Source organism: Podarcis liolepis (genome assembly GCF_965112155.1).
Source record: "Podarcis liolepis genome assembly, chromosome: 6".
Lineage (NCBI taxonomy): Eukaryota > Metazoa > Chordata > Lepidosauria > Squamata > Lacertidae > Podarcis > Podarcis liolepis.
This window is the reverse complement of record NC_139559.1, coordinates 801912-814798: the sequence shown is the minus strand read 5'-3', so window position 1 is coordinate 814798 and position 12887 is coordinate 801912. Positions and strand designations below refer to the sequence as shown.

Here is a 12887-nt window from a genome sequence, read left to right as displayed (position 1 = left end):
TGTTAGATTGTGATGCCCTGAAGTGGGTCCCTTCCAGCTCTTAACCATTCTATGATCCTAAGTGGGCACAAAACTCTGAGGACGGGGGCCTGACCAAGGCAAAATGGTTAAGTCCAGTCCAAGGCAACTACGGGGTTGCGGCGCTCATCTCACTTTCAGGCCGAGGGAGCCGGCGTTTGTCCACAGACAGCTTTCCGGGTCATGTGGCCAGCAGGACTATACTGCTTCTGGCGCAACAGGACACCGTGACGGAAACCAGAGCGCACAGAAATGCCGTTTAGCTTCCCGCTGCAGCAGTACCTATTTATCTATTTGTGCTGGTATAATTTCAAACAGAGCAGTCCAGACCACAGCATAGCTGTCAACGTTTCCATTTTTTAAAGGGAAATTCCCTTATTCCGAATAAGATTCCTCGCAAGAAAAGGGAAAAGTTGACAGCTAAGGACCACGATTGCTGCAGTTCTAGCGCAACCTTGGTCTGCCCAGCTGTGCCTTCGTGTGGAGTCTCGCTGAATTGCTTATCGCATCCTTTCTCCAGAGACATCACAACAGTCTGAGCTTATTCTGACTTCATGAAAACGTAGAGGGGGAGAGACTGGCCAAAGGCCGTGTCTGATGGGCCTGAGCCCAGCTTCCGCATCCCCTGTGCCTCCCTTGCCCCTTCCCCTAGGATTGATTGAGGCCACCCAAGGGTCATCTAGCCCAACCCCTTGCAATGCAGGCGTCACAGCTGAAGAATTGCCATCAAGTGGCCCCCCAACCTCTGCTGAGAAACCTCCAAGAAATGGGGAATCTACCGGCTTCTGAGGGAGTCGGTTTCAGTATGGGGAGGAGCACGGAGTGTGCCTGAAGTGTAATTCGGTATAAATCAAGTAAATAAAAAGCAAGGGCTGCCATCCAGTTTTGTTTGGTGTGGAGGTTGCAGGCCACATAGGAAAAAATAATTTTGTTTTCTTATATCACCTATATTTAAGAATTCTAGGGTGTAAACAGAATGCAACCATGATTGTGCATATGTGTGGCCTAATTCCACAGGCTGCAGAAATGTAAGTTCATGTGCATCTCTGCTTCCATTTTATTTTTAAAGCAGGTTACTAGTCCTTAGTATGCCTGCAGAAACATGTCAGCTGGGTGGTGAAACCTGCGGGAGCTTCAGAAGCCAGAGACGTGCCTGAATAATAAATACTGGGGGTGGTGGAGTGAGCAGTGCAGCATCCTTCCTCTATGACTAACCAAAGTATACCAAATGCCAGAAACTGGAATAAATTATGGAAAATAAGAAATGACGCAAGCGGGAAATGACGCAAGTGCAGAATTATTTTGTTTTGCGAAGGGTCCTCGCATCCCTCCATGAAACATCAATGGGTTTGCTGCTGCACATGGAGGATGGAGAAGTAGCCAGTGTTTGCCTTCATAGGGTTGCTCCCTTGCTCCCTGGTCCTTAAGACCTGCCTCTGGCCCATTTTCCCTGAGAAAGCTAATGGTGGTTGGCTGACAGTTGTGCCATCCTTCTCTGGAGGCCCAGAAGCACCTCGTCATCTTTGCTACGTCTCTCTGGCGAATTCCTTGGGTATGTGAAGGACTCCCTCTTGTCTAGCCTGAGTTGCCATCTTCCCAATTTCATTTGAGCAAAACTCCCTGAACCCACCCTTCCTTAATTTTATATCTCTCGGGCACTTCTGGACAGATTTACTCCCACAAGTCTGTAGTGGAGAAGTTCCTGGCTTGTTGGTTTGGTTATTTTATTCTCCATTTACCGTATTTTTCGCTCCATAAGACGCATACCCCACCCTAAAAAGTAAGGGGAAATGTCTGTGCATCTTATGGAGCAAATGTGTGGTCCCTGGTGCCGAATTGCCCAGGGGCGAAAAGCAGATCGTGCTCTTTCTTTTTTTTTTTAGAAAGCGGGAAGGGGGTGTTGAAAGGAAGCAGCTGATCGGCAAGTGATCAGGAGGGAGATAAGGGACACTAGTGATAAAGGAGGCTGCCTGAGAGGGAGGAGGTAAATGCCCATGGATCAGGATTTCAGCATTGAGTCACCCCAAATTCACCATCAGATCACATATCATGTCCATGGCTACAGCCTACACCACAAAAATCACACATCCACTGTTTCGTGGGCCCCAATGGCGCAAAAATGTGGTTACAAAGCACGGATCCACATGGATCCTCAGGATTTTTGCACTGGGTTACCCCAAACCCACAGTCAAATCACATGTCAGTGGCCACAGCTTGAACCACAAAAATCATACATCCACTGCTGTTTCGTTCAGAATATTTTTTTTCTTGTTTTCCTCTTCTAAAAACTAGGTGCGTCTTATGGTCAGGTTCTTCTTATGGAGCGAAAAATACGGTATTTTCTGCTTCCCTTCCAAGGTTCCTTGCATGCTTCCTTGTTTCCTTTCCTCACGACAACCCTGCGAGGAGGGGTGGCCTGTCCTGTTGGCTACTGGAGGTGAAACAAATGTGCTGCCCCTTGCCCCCCCCTTCCGCCACTGGTGGAATGCCCCCTTGCATTCGGCAAGAGCTGGGGTGCCGCCTCTTTCACTCCTGCCGCATGAGACCGGTGCTTCACCCTGCCTAATCAGTGGGCCAGCTCTGCTGTGAGACTGGTGGGGACAGGGCCAAGGTCACCCAAGTGAGGACTTTAACTCTGGGCTTCCTGACCCAACACATCCTGACTGCTACTTCCCACTAACTCTCAAGACCAAATTGCCCACATATCTCTATTTTGATTTACTCTGTGTGTGCTTGTAGGTACAGACAAATGGATTGTGGCACCTATTGTACAGTGGTACCTCGGGTTACATATGCTTCAGGATACAGACTCCGCTAACCCAGAAATAGTACCTCCGGTTAAGAACTTTGCTTCAGGATGAGAACAGAAATCGCACAGCGGCAGCAGGAGACCTCATTAGCTAAAGCGGTGCTTCAGGTTAAGAACAGTTTAAGGTTAAGAACGGACCTCTGGAACGAATTAAGTATGTAACCAGAGGTACCGCTGTACCTCGAAACCAATGGATGTAAGTTGCCATGACTATTGGCTTCAATAGATTGACGGAGCAATCCGAAAGAGGTCTGATAGGAAGCAAGTCCTGTTGAATTCAATGGGGCCTAATCCCAGGTACGTAGCATGTGGCTTGCAACCTTAGACGCTCCCTTTAATTGGCAAGGCCAAGACTGAGATTGGGGGGGGGGGGGTGCAATCTTGAATAATAATGAGAGAAGGTGCTGGGGTTTTTTTTGGGGGGGGGGTATTTTCTCTGGCGTCTTCAGGCGTCCTCTTCCACCAACCAACCCCTTTCAGTGGGTCTCCCACCTTTCCTCCGAGGCGCACAGGAGGGCGCCCGTGGCTCGCTCCCCCCGACCTGCAATATTTTCTGCACCAGCCAACCAGGTAGGGCAGGCAGGCAGTGAGTGGCCCAAGGCCCCCCAGGAGCACAACGGCGGGCAGCGCCACCATGGCACCATTGTCACCACGGCGAAGCGGGGCAGCGCCCTGCGAAGGATGCGCAAGGCCGCGGCCGCATCTTCTGCGTCGCCTCTACCCTCCCCAAGCAACTTGGGGGCCTCTGGGGGAAAGGATGGGGTGCGCTGGGTCGGCGGGACCCCCAGCTGTGCTGCTGAGTGGGGGGCGCCTTGATCCCCGCATATCCGCGGAGCTGGGGGTGGAATCAGGCCGTACATCCGGGGTGGGGGAAGCGGGGAGGGCGCCTGAGCCTGCCCAGCCATCAACATCCTCTCCATCTCCTCCTCCTCCTCCTCCTGCATCCCGGCTCTGTTGCCATGGCAACGGCCAGGCGGTGGCTGCCGGCGGCCCGCGCGAGCGTCTGCCCGGGGCTGCAGCAGGAGCCGGAGCCGGAGCGGGCAGCGCCTCTCTGGGAGGCCGGCGGGACACCCCCGCCCGCCCCTCCGCGCACCAGGTAGGGAGAGGGATGGGTTCCCTTGAGCTCCGGCGGAGGAGGGGGGCGAGGAAGGACTCCACCCGGGGCTGCCTGGGGCCCGGCCCGCCTCTCCCAGCAGCGGTACCGACGGTGCGGGGGGGGCGCGATCTGGGCGAGGGGGGTCCCCGAAGCCAACAGCTGGGCAAGGCAGGAGAAAATCCCCCCTCCTCAACCCCGGGAGCAAGGGCAGCAAGCTTCTCACAAGGTTGCATGGATGGTGGGTTTTTTTGCGGGGGGGTCCTCTGTTCTGAACAGCGCTCGGCCCTCCCTGAGCGCGCTGGCTGGGGCTGAGGATGGGAGCTGGAGCCCAGGCACGTCTGGAGGGCCACAGGTGCCCCCCCCGCCCCCGTTCTTGGCAGCAGGTGAGGCGCTCTGCTTCTCAGCCAGCCTGCGCGCAATTGCGCGCGTGTGCCCAGAGGCCAGATGCGTCCCGCTCAGCAGCCCAGCCAAGACGGGGGGACGGGGGGGGGGCTCAGGCCATTGCTGGACGCCCAGCCGGAGGAGGCCGTGGGGCTCAGCAACCTTTCCAAGGGGGTTAGGCGGATTCAGGGAGAAGGAGGAGGAGGAGGAAGACGAGAGGGCTCTCGATGGCGCCTCGTCAGGATGGCTCTGCCTTGTCTCCCCAGTGGAGGCCAGAATACCAGTTGCTGGAAGCCACAGGAGGGGAGAATGTGGCTCTTGCATTGGAATCCATCTAGTTGGCCCCAATGAGAAGAGGGTTGGGGACTAGATGGGCCCCGCTTTGGCCTGATCCTGCAGGCTCTTCTTATGGCCTCCTGAGACAGCGCCCTGGTGCCCAGGCAGGAGCCAGGATGTGACCCAGCCAAACTAGCGATGGGAAGGCCCAGCAGTAGAGACAAACCAGGGAAACGAATAATATATTTCAACTTCAGAATATGCATACCTTCCCAGAGTTTCTTCAAGGGGAGAAAAGGGACATTTTCCTTCTTATTTATTTATTGTAGTGTATTGACACCCCACATTTTACTCCAAGGAGGTCAAGGTGACGTACAGCTCCCCCCCCCCCGGCCTCCGTCTAATCCCCCCAACAACCCTCTGGGGTCGGTTAGGCTGAGGCAGCGACTGGCCCCCCCCAAGGTCACCCAGTCGGCTTCATTTCCGAATGGGAGATTTGAACCCTGATCTTAGTCTGACACTGTAACTATTATTTTTGTTTTTTTAAAGAATATCTTATGCTGCCATTCCCTCCATTTTTTAAAAAAGCAATGTTTTGATATAATAATGCTGCAAAATTCCTAGACCTAAGGGTTAATGGTGACCATCTGGGACCTGCCAAGTCTTACAGGGATGCAGGCAGCAGCTGCTTTATACTGTGCAGTCTAGTGTAGTATTGTAGACACAGGCTGGCAGCAGCCTTCCAGGCAGAGGGCACCCCCATGCCTGCCTGGGGATGCCAGGACCGCCAGGGGCTGAGCCGGTGCCCTTCTGCATGCACAGCAAACAGCAAGCTCGTCTTACGCTTTTATAGAACCTCCAAGCCCAGAGACAGTCTACCTGCGTCTCACCAGGGGAAAAGGCAGGGAATCTCATCCGGATTCTTGGGGTGAGAGCAGGTTGCTGGACGAGGCAGGGCACTGGCCCGGCCCATCGGGGTTCTGCTAACCTTCTTGTGTTGTGCTCTCTCTGCCCCCCACGCAGCCAGACTCCCCTCCTCCAAGGCCGCCATGTCCCCTGGCAAGGCCAAAGCGGGGGCCCCCCAGCCACTGGTCTTCGCAGCCCACGAGATGGAGTGCAAGATCTGCTATGAGCGATTTGACGGCCGCAGCCGCCGCCCCAAACTGCTGAGCTGCCGCCACCGCGTCTGCGCCCGCTGCCTGCGCAAGATGGTGGAGGTGGGCGAGCCGCCCGGGACCCTCAGCTGCCCCTTCTGCCGCCAGGAGATGCCCCTGCCACCGGACAGGGACGTGGGACGCCTGCAGGACGACGGGCAGGTCCTGGCTTTGCTCAGCTGCCGCGAGAGGGCCCGGAAGCAAGGAGGGGGCGCCAGGGCCGGGGGGGCGGCCCCCTCCCCGGAGGTGCTGCTGTGCCCCAGCGTCCTGGAGCCGTTTGCAGAGGGCGGGCACAGCTCCTCCTCGGACTGCCTGGTCATCACCCTCCTGGAGGTGCCCGAGGACATGGCGGCCCCCGAGGGGGTGGGGGTCCTGGACGTCATGCGGCTCTACCGCCCGCCCAGCCTGGCCTCGCTGCCCTGCTACGGCCCCCTGGGCAAGTGCCAGCCCTGCGCCACGTGGCGCGCCTTCCCGCGCTTCCTGGTGGGCGTCCTCTGCCTGGTCTACTTCAGCTCTCTGCCCTTTGGCATCTACCTCCTGCTGGTGGAGCGTCTCAACCTGGGCATCGTCCTGGTGAGCCTTGTGCCCTCCACCCTCATCCTCTGCGTCTTCTACAGCCTCTGCCAGTGCTTCTGCCACGAGATCTTCGACTTGCCTTCTTGAGTCGGGCAGTGGGGGAGAGGGGGAGATCCGGAGGGCAGGGGCAAACGCCAGGCCTCCCGGAGCCTCCCGCCAGCACCCAAGAGACAATTCGTCCTCCTTGCCCTCCCCAAATCACGTGCCATTCCAACCGCCCTTCCTGGAAGCAGATTTCAGCAGCATTGCCCTCCTCTCCCTGCAACGGCCTGGTTGCGGTCCGGTCGCCAACCAACCAAGGGCAGTGCCAGCCTCGGAAGAGAGCCCTCCCGTGTTTCAGAGCTGGAAAGGCAATGATGTGCTTCTTCAGACATGGACGATGGACTCTTAGGATGGCGAAGGATTGGCCAAGCGTTCATGAGAACTATGTAGCAACCTGGCTGTCCGAGAAATTTATTTGTCTCCAAAGATATTTGCAAAGGCAAGAATGCCGTAATTTCACACATAGATGTTTGTTTGTCAGAGATCTCGGTCCACAAATCATAAGATCTTCAAATCCGATTCATTCTGACAAAATTAGGAGTTCTCAAGTACAACCACATTGAGGCAGCCCGATGATTTATAGCTGGCAGGTTGTTCAAATTTATTGCCGGGCGCCCTTCAGGAAGGAGCAGGCAGTTCTGTGGAGGAGGAAGAGGAGGGAGGGGCCTTTCAGGCGCTGTTGGCCACACGGCTAAGCAGAACCTCCATGTGCCAGGGCAGCGTTCCTGTCAACAGCAGGCGCAAGAAGCCCATTGCCTCCCTGCCTCCCCCTTTCAGCTTCCTGAGCACGCTTCAAGGATGCTGAGCTGGGGGGGGGTGCCTTTGTCTCTGCTGCTCTTTGGGAAAACAGATTCTGCCCTGTTTAGAGGCTGCCTCATTGGTGGGGACCGTGGGGGGGGGGACCCCCTTTGCCACGTGTCTCTGGTGGAACTGGGAATGGCAGGGGGACAGGATGCGGCCCCCACCCCACTGAGCCAACCGTCTACTGCTGGACCCTGAATCTTATATATTTCTTTTATTTTATTTCTTGCCTTTAGGGGCCACATTTTTCCTCCAAGGGGGTCAAGGGGGCATACATGGTCCCCCCCCATTGTCACATAATCCCCACAACCACCCTGCGAGGCAGGCCAAGCTGAGAGGAAGTGCGACTGGCCCCCAAGGTCCCCCTGTGGGCTTCAGGGCTGGAGGGGGGATTTGAACTCTGGTCTCTACCGGATTCTCGTCCGGCACTCGAACCACTGCACCACGTTGGCTCATCGCATGTCCTACTGCGGCAGCCTGCCAGCCCCTTGACATAGAATCCTAGACTTGTGTTGTTGGAAGGCACCTAAAAGGTCCACTAGTCCACCCCCTTGCACACGGGCAATTTTCCCGGGGGGAGAGCATCCCGCACCCAGTGGGTCCAGGGAGACTGGTGACCTCTTACAAACAGGGCAGGAGGTCATTTCAAAAGCCAGAGAATTTCCCTGCAAGTTCTGCAGAGCATGTTTAGCAGCCTGCGGGCTCAAGGGGCAAGCCTGAAGGGGCAAAAGGGGAAAGGGTGTCCCACCCAGGGGAGTCAGACCCCTGGCCTTCATCACATCCTCCTCCCCCTGAGTGCTCAGTGCCAAGTCCTGGTCTGCTCCTTTCGTTACACTCACCAAAGGGTTAAAGGAAAAGCTGCTTGTTTTGGTTTGCAAGTCCCGGTGCCTGGTGAAAACTGGCAGAACAGCACCTCCTGTTGTCTGTGTCCTCCATTGGTTCAGAAATAAACGAAATAAAACGAAACCTGCCAGTATTGTAATGCCATTCTGCAAATCTATGGCGCAACCGCATGGGGAATAAAAGTGTGCAGTTCCGTTTGCTCACCTCAAAAGGGCTGGGAAAGGTTTGGGAAAAGTCTGCCAAAATTATCAAGGGGGTGGAGAGACTCTCCTATGAGGGACGGTGTTTGGGGCTTTAAAAGGCAAGTGAGAGATGCACGTTTCTACAGTGATGCCTTGCATGGAGAAAAGTTTTGGGACATAAAAAAGGAAGGGCTTCTTCCCAGAGTTAAATGGGGATTGCCAGGACAATGGAGGGTGATTTAGGGAGCTGATATCCTGTTGGAGAATAGGCTTTCAGGGGACAGCAAACTTTTTCAGCAGGGGGCTGGTCCACTGTCCCTCAGACCATATGGGGGGCCAGACTATATTTTGGAGAAGAAAAAAATGAACGAATTCCTATGCCCCACAAATAACCCAGAGATGCATTTTAAATAAAAGGGCACATTCTACTCATGTAAAAACACGCTGATTCCTGGACTGTCCGTGGGCTGGATTTAGAAGACGATTGGGCCGGATCCAGCCCCCGGGCCTTAGTTTGTCTACCCGTGGCTTAGAGGAACCTGGAGCTGCCACGACCTTTTCATCCAGCAGAGGTCATGCAGAGCTAGTTTTCTTTTCCCCCACGGATGTTTGCAAATTTCCACTTGTCCCTCTTGGTTTATCCCCACAAGCTGCTCTGTGTAGGGCAGTGTTTCCCAACCACTGTTCCGCGGCACACTAGTGTGCCGCGAGATGTTGCCTGGTGTGCCGCGGGGAAAATTAAAAAATTCGAAAGATTTTTTTTTTAAAAAAGTCAAATTTTCGATTGGGGCGCCGTCACTAGATGACCCCTGGGGTTCCCTCCCTCCCTCCCGCTCTGCGCCTCCCTCCTCCTCCTCCTCCGGGGAGGCCCTTCCTGGCTCTCGGCCAAGGCTTGGCGGCTGCCACTCGCTCACTCGCTCGCCCACCCGTCCCTCCATCCCTGCACCCGGCCTCTCCCCCTCCGTCCCCGGCGCGGGGGCTGCCGGGATCCGTAGTCCCCTCGCCCTTGGGCTCTGCGCCCGCGCGGGGTGCGCAAACTACGTTTCCCAGCGTGGCCTGGCGGGCCGGGCGTTTTGTTTGAAGCGCTCTTCTCCCGGCCATGGAATGAGCGCAGCTGCGGCGGCCGGGCGGGCAGGGGCTCTTCCGCGCAGACCCCGCACAGCCTGCCTGCGCCCCTGCGGAGATCAGGTGGCAGGATGGAGCCCGGGGATCCCCGCGGAGGCGGAGCGGCGGAGGCTGCCCCCCAGGTAGGGCTGCGTCGGGGTGTGTGTGTTTATTTTTGCAATGCTGCATCCGTGCCGGAGGGGACGCATCGGACCGCGGGGAGACCCCTTGGCGGGCGTGCAAGGCAATGCATGCGTGCAGGCGTTGCATGGAGTGCAGTGCAATGCAATGGCAATGCAGCGCCCTGCATGCATGCATGCAACTTCCACCGGCGCTCCGGACTTGGCAGGTGAGGGGGGTCCCCAGTGGGTGGCAGAGAGAGCCGGGAGGGCGAAGGGGAGCCGGGGGGGAGCAGCGCTGCTCCCCGAGCCGAGCCCGGGGGGGAAACTTCGGTGTCATTGCGCCGGGTGTTGGAAGCGGAGGCTGGCGGGGGCCCCTCACCTGCAAAACCTGGTCGCCTCTCATATATTTCGTGCATTGCATTCATCGCCCGCTTTCTCCTCCAAGGAGCTCCCGGGGGCGCGCGTGGTTCTCCCCGTGTTATCCTCGCAACAACAGCCCTGCGAGGTGGGTCAGGCGAGTGGCCCAAGGGAGCACCCAGGGATTGCCCTGGCCAGGTGGGGTGATTTGAACCCTGCTCTCTGCCCGGTCTTCGTCCTCATTTAGCCCCCACATGTGCATGACTGTGCATGACTGAGGTTTTCCCCCCTCGTCTTGGCTATGGTGTGAGTCTGTGCTGTTAATTAATGGGGTTCTGCCTTCGGAGAAGATGAGCCAGCCCTCAAGGAGGTGATTATGTAATTTGCTAGCAATTCATGTCCCTTCCGGCGTGACGCTGCGCGCTGATGTCACGGGGCTGTAATGGTGGTGTGCCTCGAGATTTTTTTCATGAAACAAGTGTGCCTTTGCCCAAAAAAGGTTGGGAAACACTGGTGTAGGGCACTTTTTAGCACTGACACAAACTGTCAAAACAGATCCCCTCCATCGTCACACCTCAGGACGAAAAAGTGTGCAACTCGTTCCTCTAAATCTGCACCCCTTCCAGAATCTAACACCCCCCCCTTTGCCGGAAACCGAGCCTGATGAAGAACAGTTGAAGGAGTGTTTAGCCTGGAGAAGAGGAGACTGAGAGGAGATCTGAGAGGCACCTTCAAATATCTCAAGGTCTGTCCCATGGAAGATGGAGCAGGCTTGGTCCCAAACTAATAGAATCCAAATTGCAACAAAAGAGATTGCAACTGAACATGAGGAATAACTTTCTGATGGTACAAGTTGTTCAGCAGTGGAATGGACTCTCTTCGAAGGTGGTGGGTTCTCCTTCGTTGCAGCTTTGTAAGTAGAGTTTGGCCAGTCATCTCTCAAGGTTTCATTCCTGCATTGCAGGGGTTGGACTAGTTGACCTTTGGGATCCCCTCTATTTCTATAATTCTAGGATTGTAGATTTCATTGTAAACTAAATCTGCCCTTACTCCCTTATGGGGGACACAAGAGCCCTTATAGAGTCCTTGCGTGGGTTCCCTATTGGTAGGAGAAAATAACAGAGGCCAAGCAGAGAATATTGAGAAGCAAAGCAGCTAGTAAGCCTGATCTTTATTTATCTGTTGCAACAGGGTGCTCCCTTCACATTCAGGAAAGGAGGAGGACCCAGAACCCAGGTGTGTCTGCCCTTATATAGACATTTTAAATTGCCTTCCCTAGAGCTCAAGACCACCCCTCCATACATCATACATACATCACAGAAAAGGTGGTCTACAACAGAAATTTGAATGTTGTTGTTTTTCCTGTCTGCCAGGTTATCTGATAATGTCTTATCTGATTGCCTTTCCTGGCAGTCTGGCCATTCATTTGAGATGGTGATTTCCCAATTCCTGAGACAATGGGAAGGTTCCCTCACCCCCTCCCTCCTTGCAGAGAAAACATTGGGTCAGTTTGGGAGGCAAAATGGTTTCAGGGCGGTCTTCCTGGGCTGCTCCAGAAATGTGGTCCCCACATCTATGTACGTGCTTGATTGGTACATTTATGAACATATATATATATATATATATATATGCAAGTTTTGGTGTCCTCGGGTGTCTTCCCGTGTAAAAGTTGGGGTGTCTAGGCGACGTTTCGACGAGGTCTCACTCGTCATCTTCAGGCTGGTGCTTTCGGCTTCTTGTTACTGGAACAGAGCGGGATCTCAGTGTTTGAGTTCCTATAAATACTGTAGAGGGGTGTGGTGTATTGCCTCAAAAGTTCTGGGTAGAGGGGAAGTTCCCAGGCTAGTGTTCTTTTCTTCTTTTGTTCCTTAATTACTTGAGGGATATCTTGAGTGATTTCTTGAGTGATATTCTGAGTACCACTTAGGTGGGTCATTAGGTGTGGATTAGTTGCTAAAGCCTTCGTGTCTTGACCTCTTGAATTTGTGAAGAGTTTTTCTGGGAAGATGGCTGTACTGCACTTAGTTGTGCTCTGGCTTGGCTTCGTGTATAGGGGCGAGCTGTGGTTTTGTGCCCTGTGCCAGCCAGATCTGTGTAGGGATTGCAGGGGGGTGTAGCATCCGGAGGTGCCACTATGGTTTGGTTACTGGATGGTGTCTGTAATTTATCTGTGGAGAGGGTCTGGGTTTGGGTCTGGTGTGGTTGATTGGTGGTGGCGTTCTGTGTGCCTCTGGATCTGGTGTCGGTTTTTGTGGGGAGGGCTAATTTCCAGATGTCTGGCAGGCGGGACGTGTCGTCACGCTTGTTCATGTTGTGAGGGTGTTTCTCTATCTCGATGGCTTCCATGATTATTCTCTTGTGGTGATGTTCCATGTTAAAGAGCAATTTGGAATCTGCAAAATTAATTTCGTGTCCTGTTTCTTTCATGTGTTGGAAAAGAGAAAACCAAGACACAGAAGAAAACAATGGCATGGCCCTCCTTCCTTATATCAAGGGCACTACAGATAAAATTAGCAAAATCCTCCATAAACACAATATCAAAACAGCCTTTTGCACCAACCAAAAAATAGCCAATATCCTCAGAAACCCCAAAGATAAAATCCAGTTGGAAAACCAAGGGGTCTATGAAATACCCTGCAAAGTCTGCCCAGCCACGTACATTGGACAAACAAACAGACGAATAAATGCACGTATCGCAGAACACAAGAATGCCGTCAAAAAAGAAGAAAAATCTTCCTCTCTTTTCCAACACATGAAAGAAACAGGACACGAAATTAATTTTGCAGATTCCAAATTGCTCTTTAACATGGAACATCACCACAAGAGAATAATCATGGAAGCCATCGAGATAGAGAAACACCCTCACAACATGAACAAGCGTGACGACACGTCCCGCCTGCCAGACATCTGGAAATTAGCCCTCCCCACAAAAACCGACACCAGATCCAGAGGCACACAGAACGCCACCACCAATCAACCACACCAGACCCAAACCCAGACCCTCTCCACAGATAAATTACAGACACCATCCAGTAACCAAACCATAGTGGCACCTCCGGATGCTACACCCCCCTGCAATCCCTACACAGATCTGGCTGGCACAGGGCACAAAACCACAGCTCGCCC

General features: G+C 54.3%; 1 protein-coding gene across 2 annotated transcripts; it reads left to right on the top strand.

Moving 5' to 3' along the window:
• The first annotated feature begins 3004 nt into the window (after positions 1-3004).
• Positions 3005-8119, top strand: LOC310709895 (E3 ubiquitin-protein ligase RNF182-like). 2 transcript variants are annotated; one of them, XM_083509987.1, is made up of 2 exons: positions 3005-3124; positions 5604-8119. In XM_083509987.1, exon 2 carries the CDS (start codon positions 5630-5632, stop codon positions 6395-6397), a length of 768 nt encoding a protein of 255 aa, XP_083366113.1. In that variant the 5' UTR covers positions 3005-3124; positions 5604-5629; the 3' UTR covers positions 6398-8119. The 2 variants fall into 2 exon arrangements, with proteins under 2 accessions (XP_083366113.1, XP_083366112.1); XM_083509986.1 differs by lacking the exon at positions 3005-3124 and adding an exon at positions 3185-3923.
• Positions 8120-12887: the final 4768 nt, after the last annotated feature.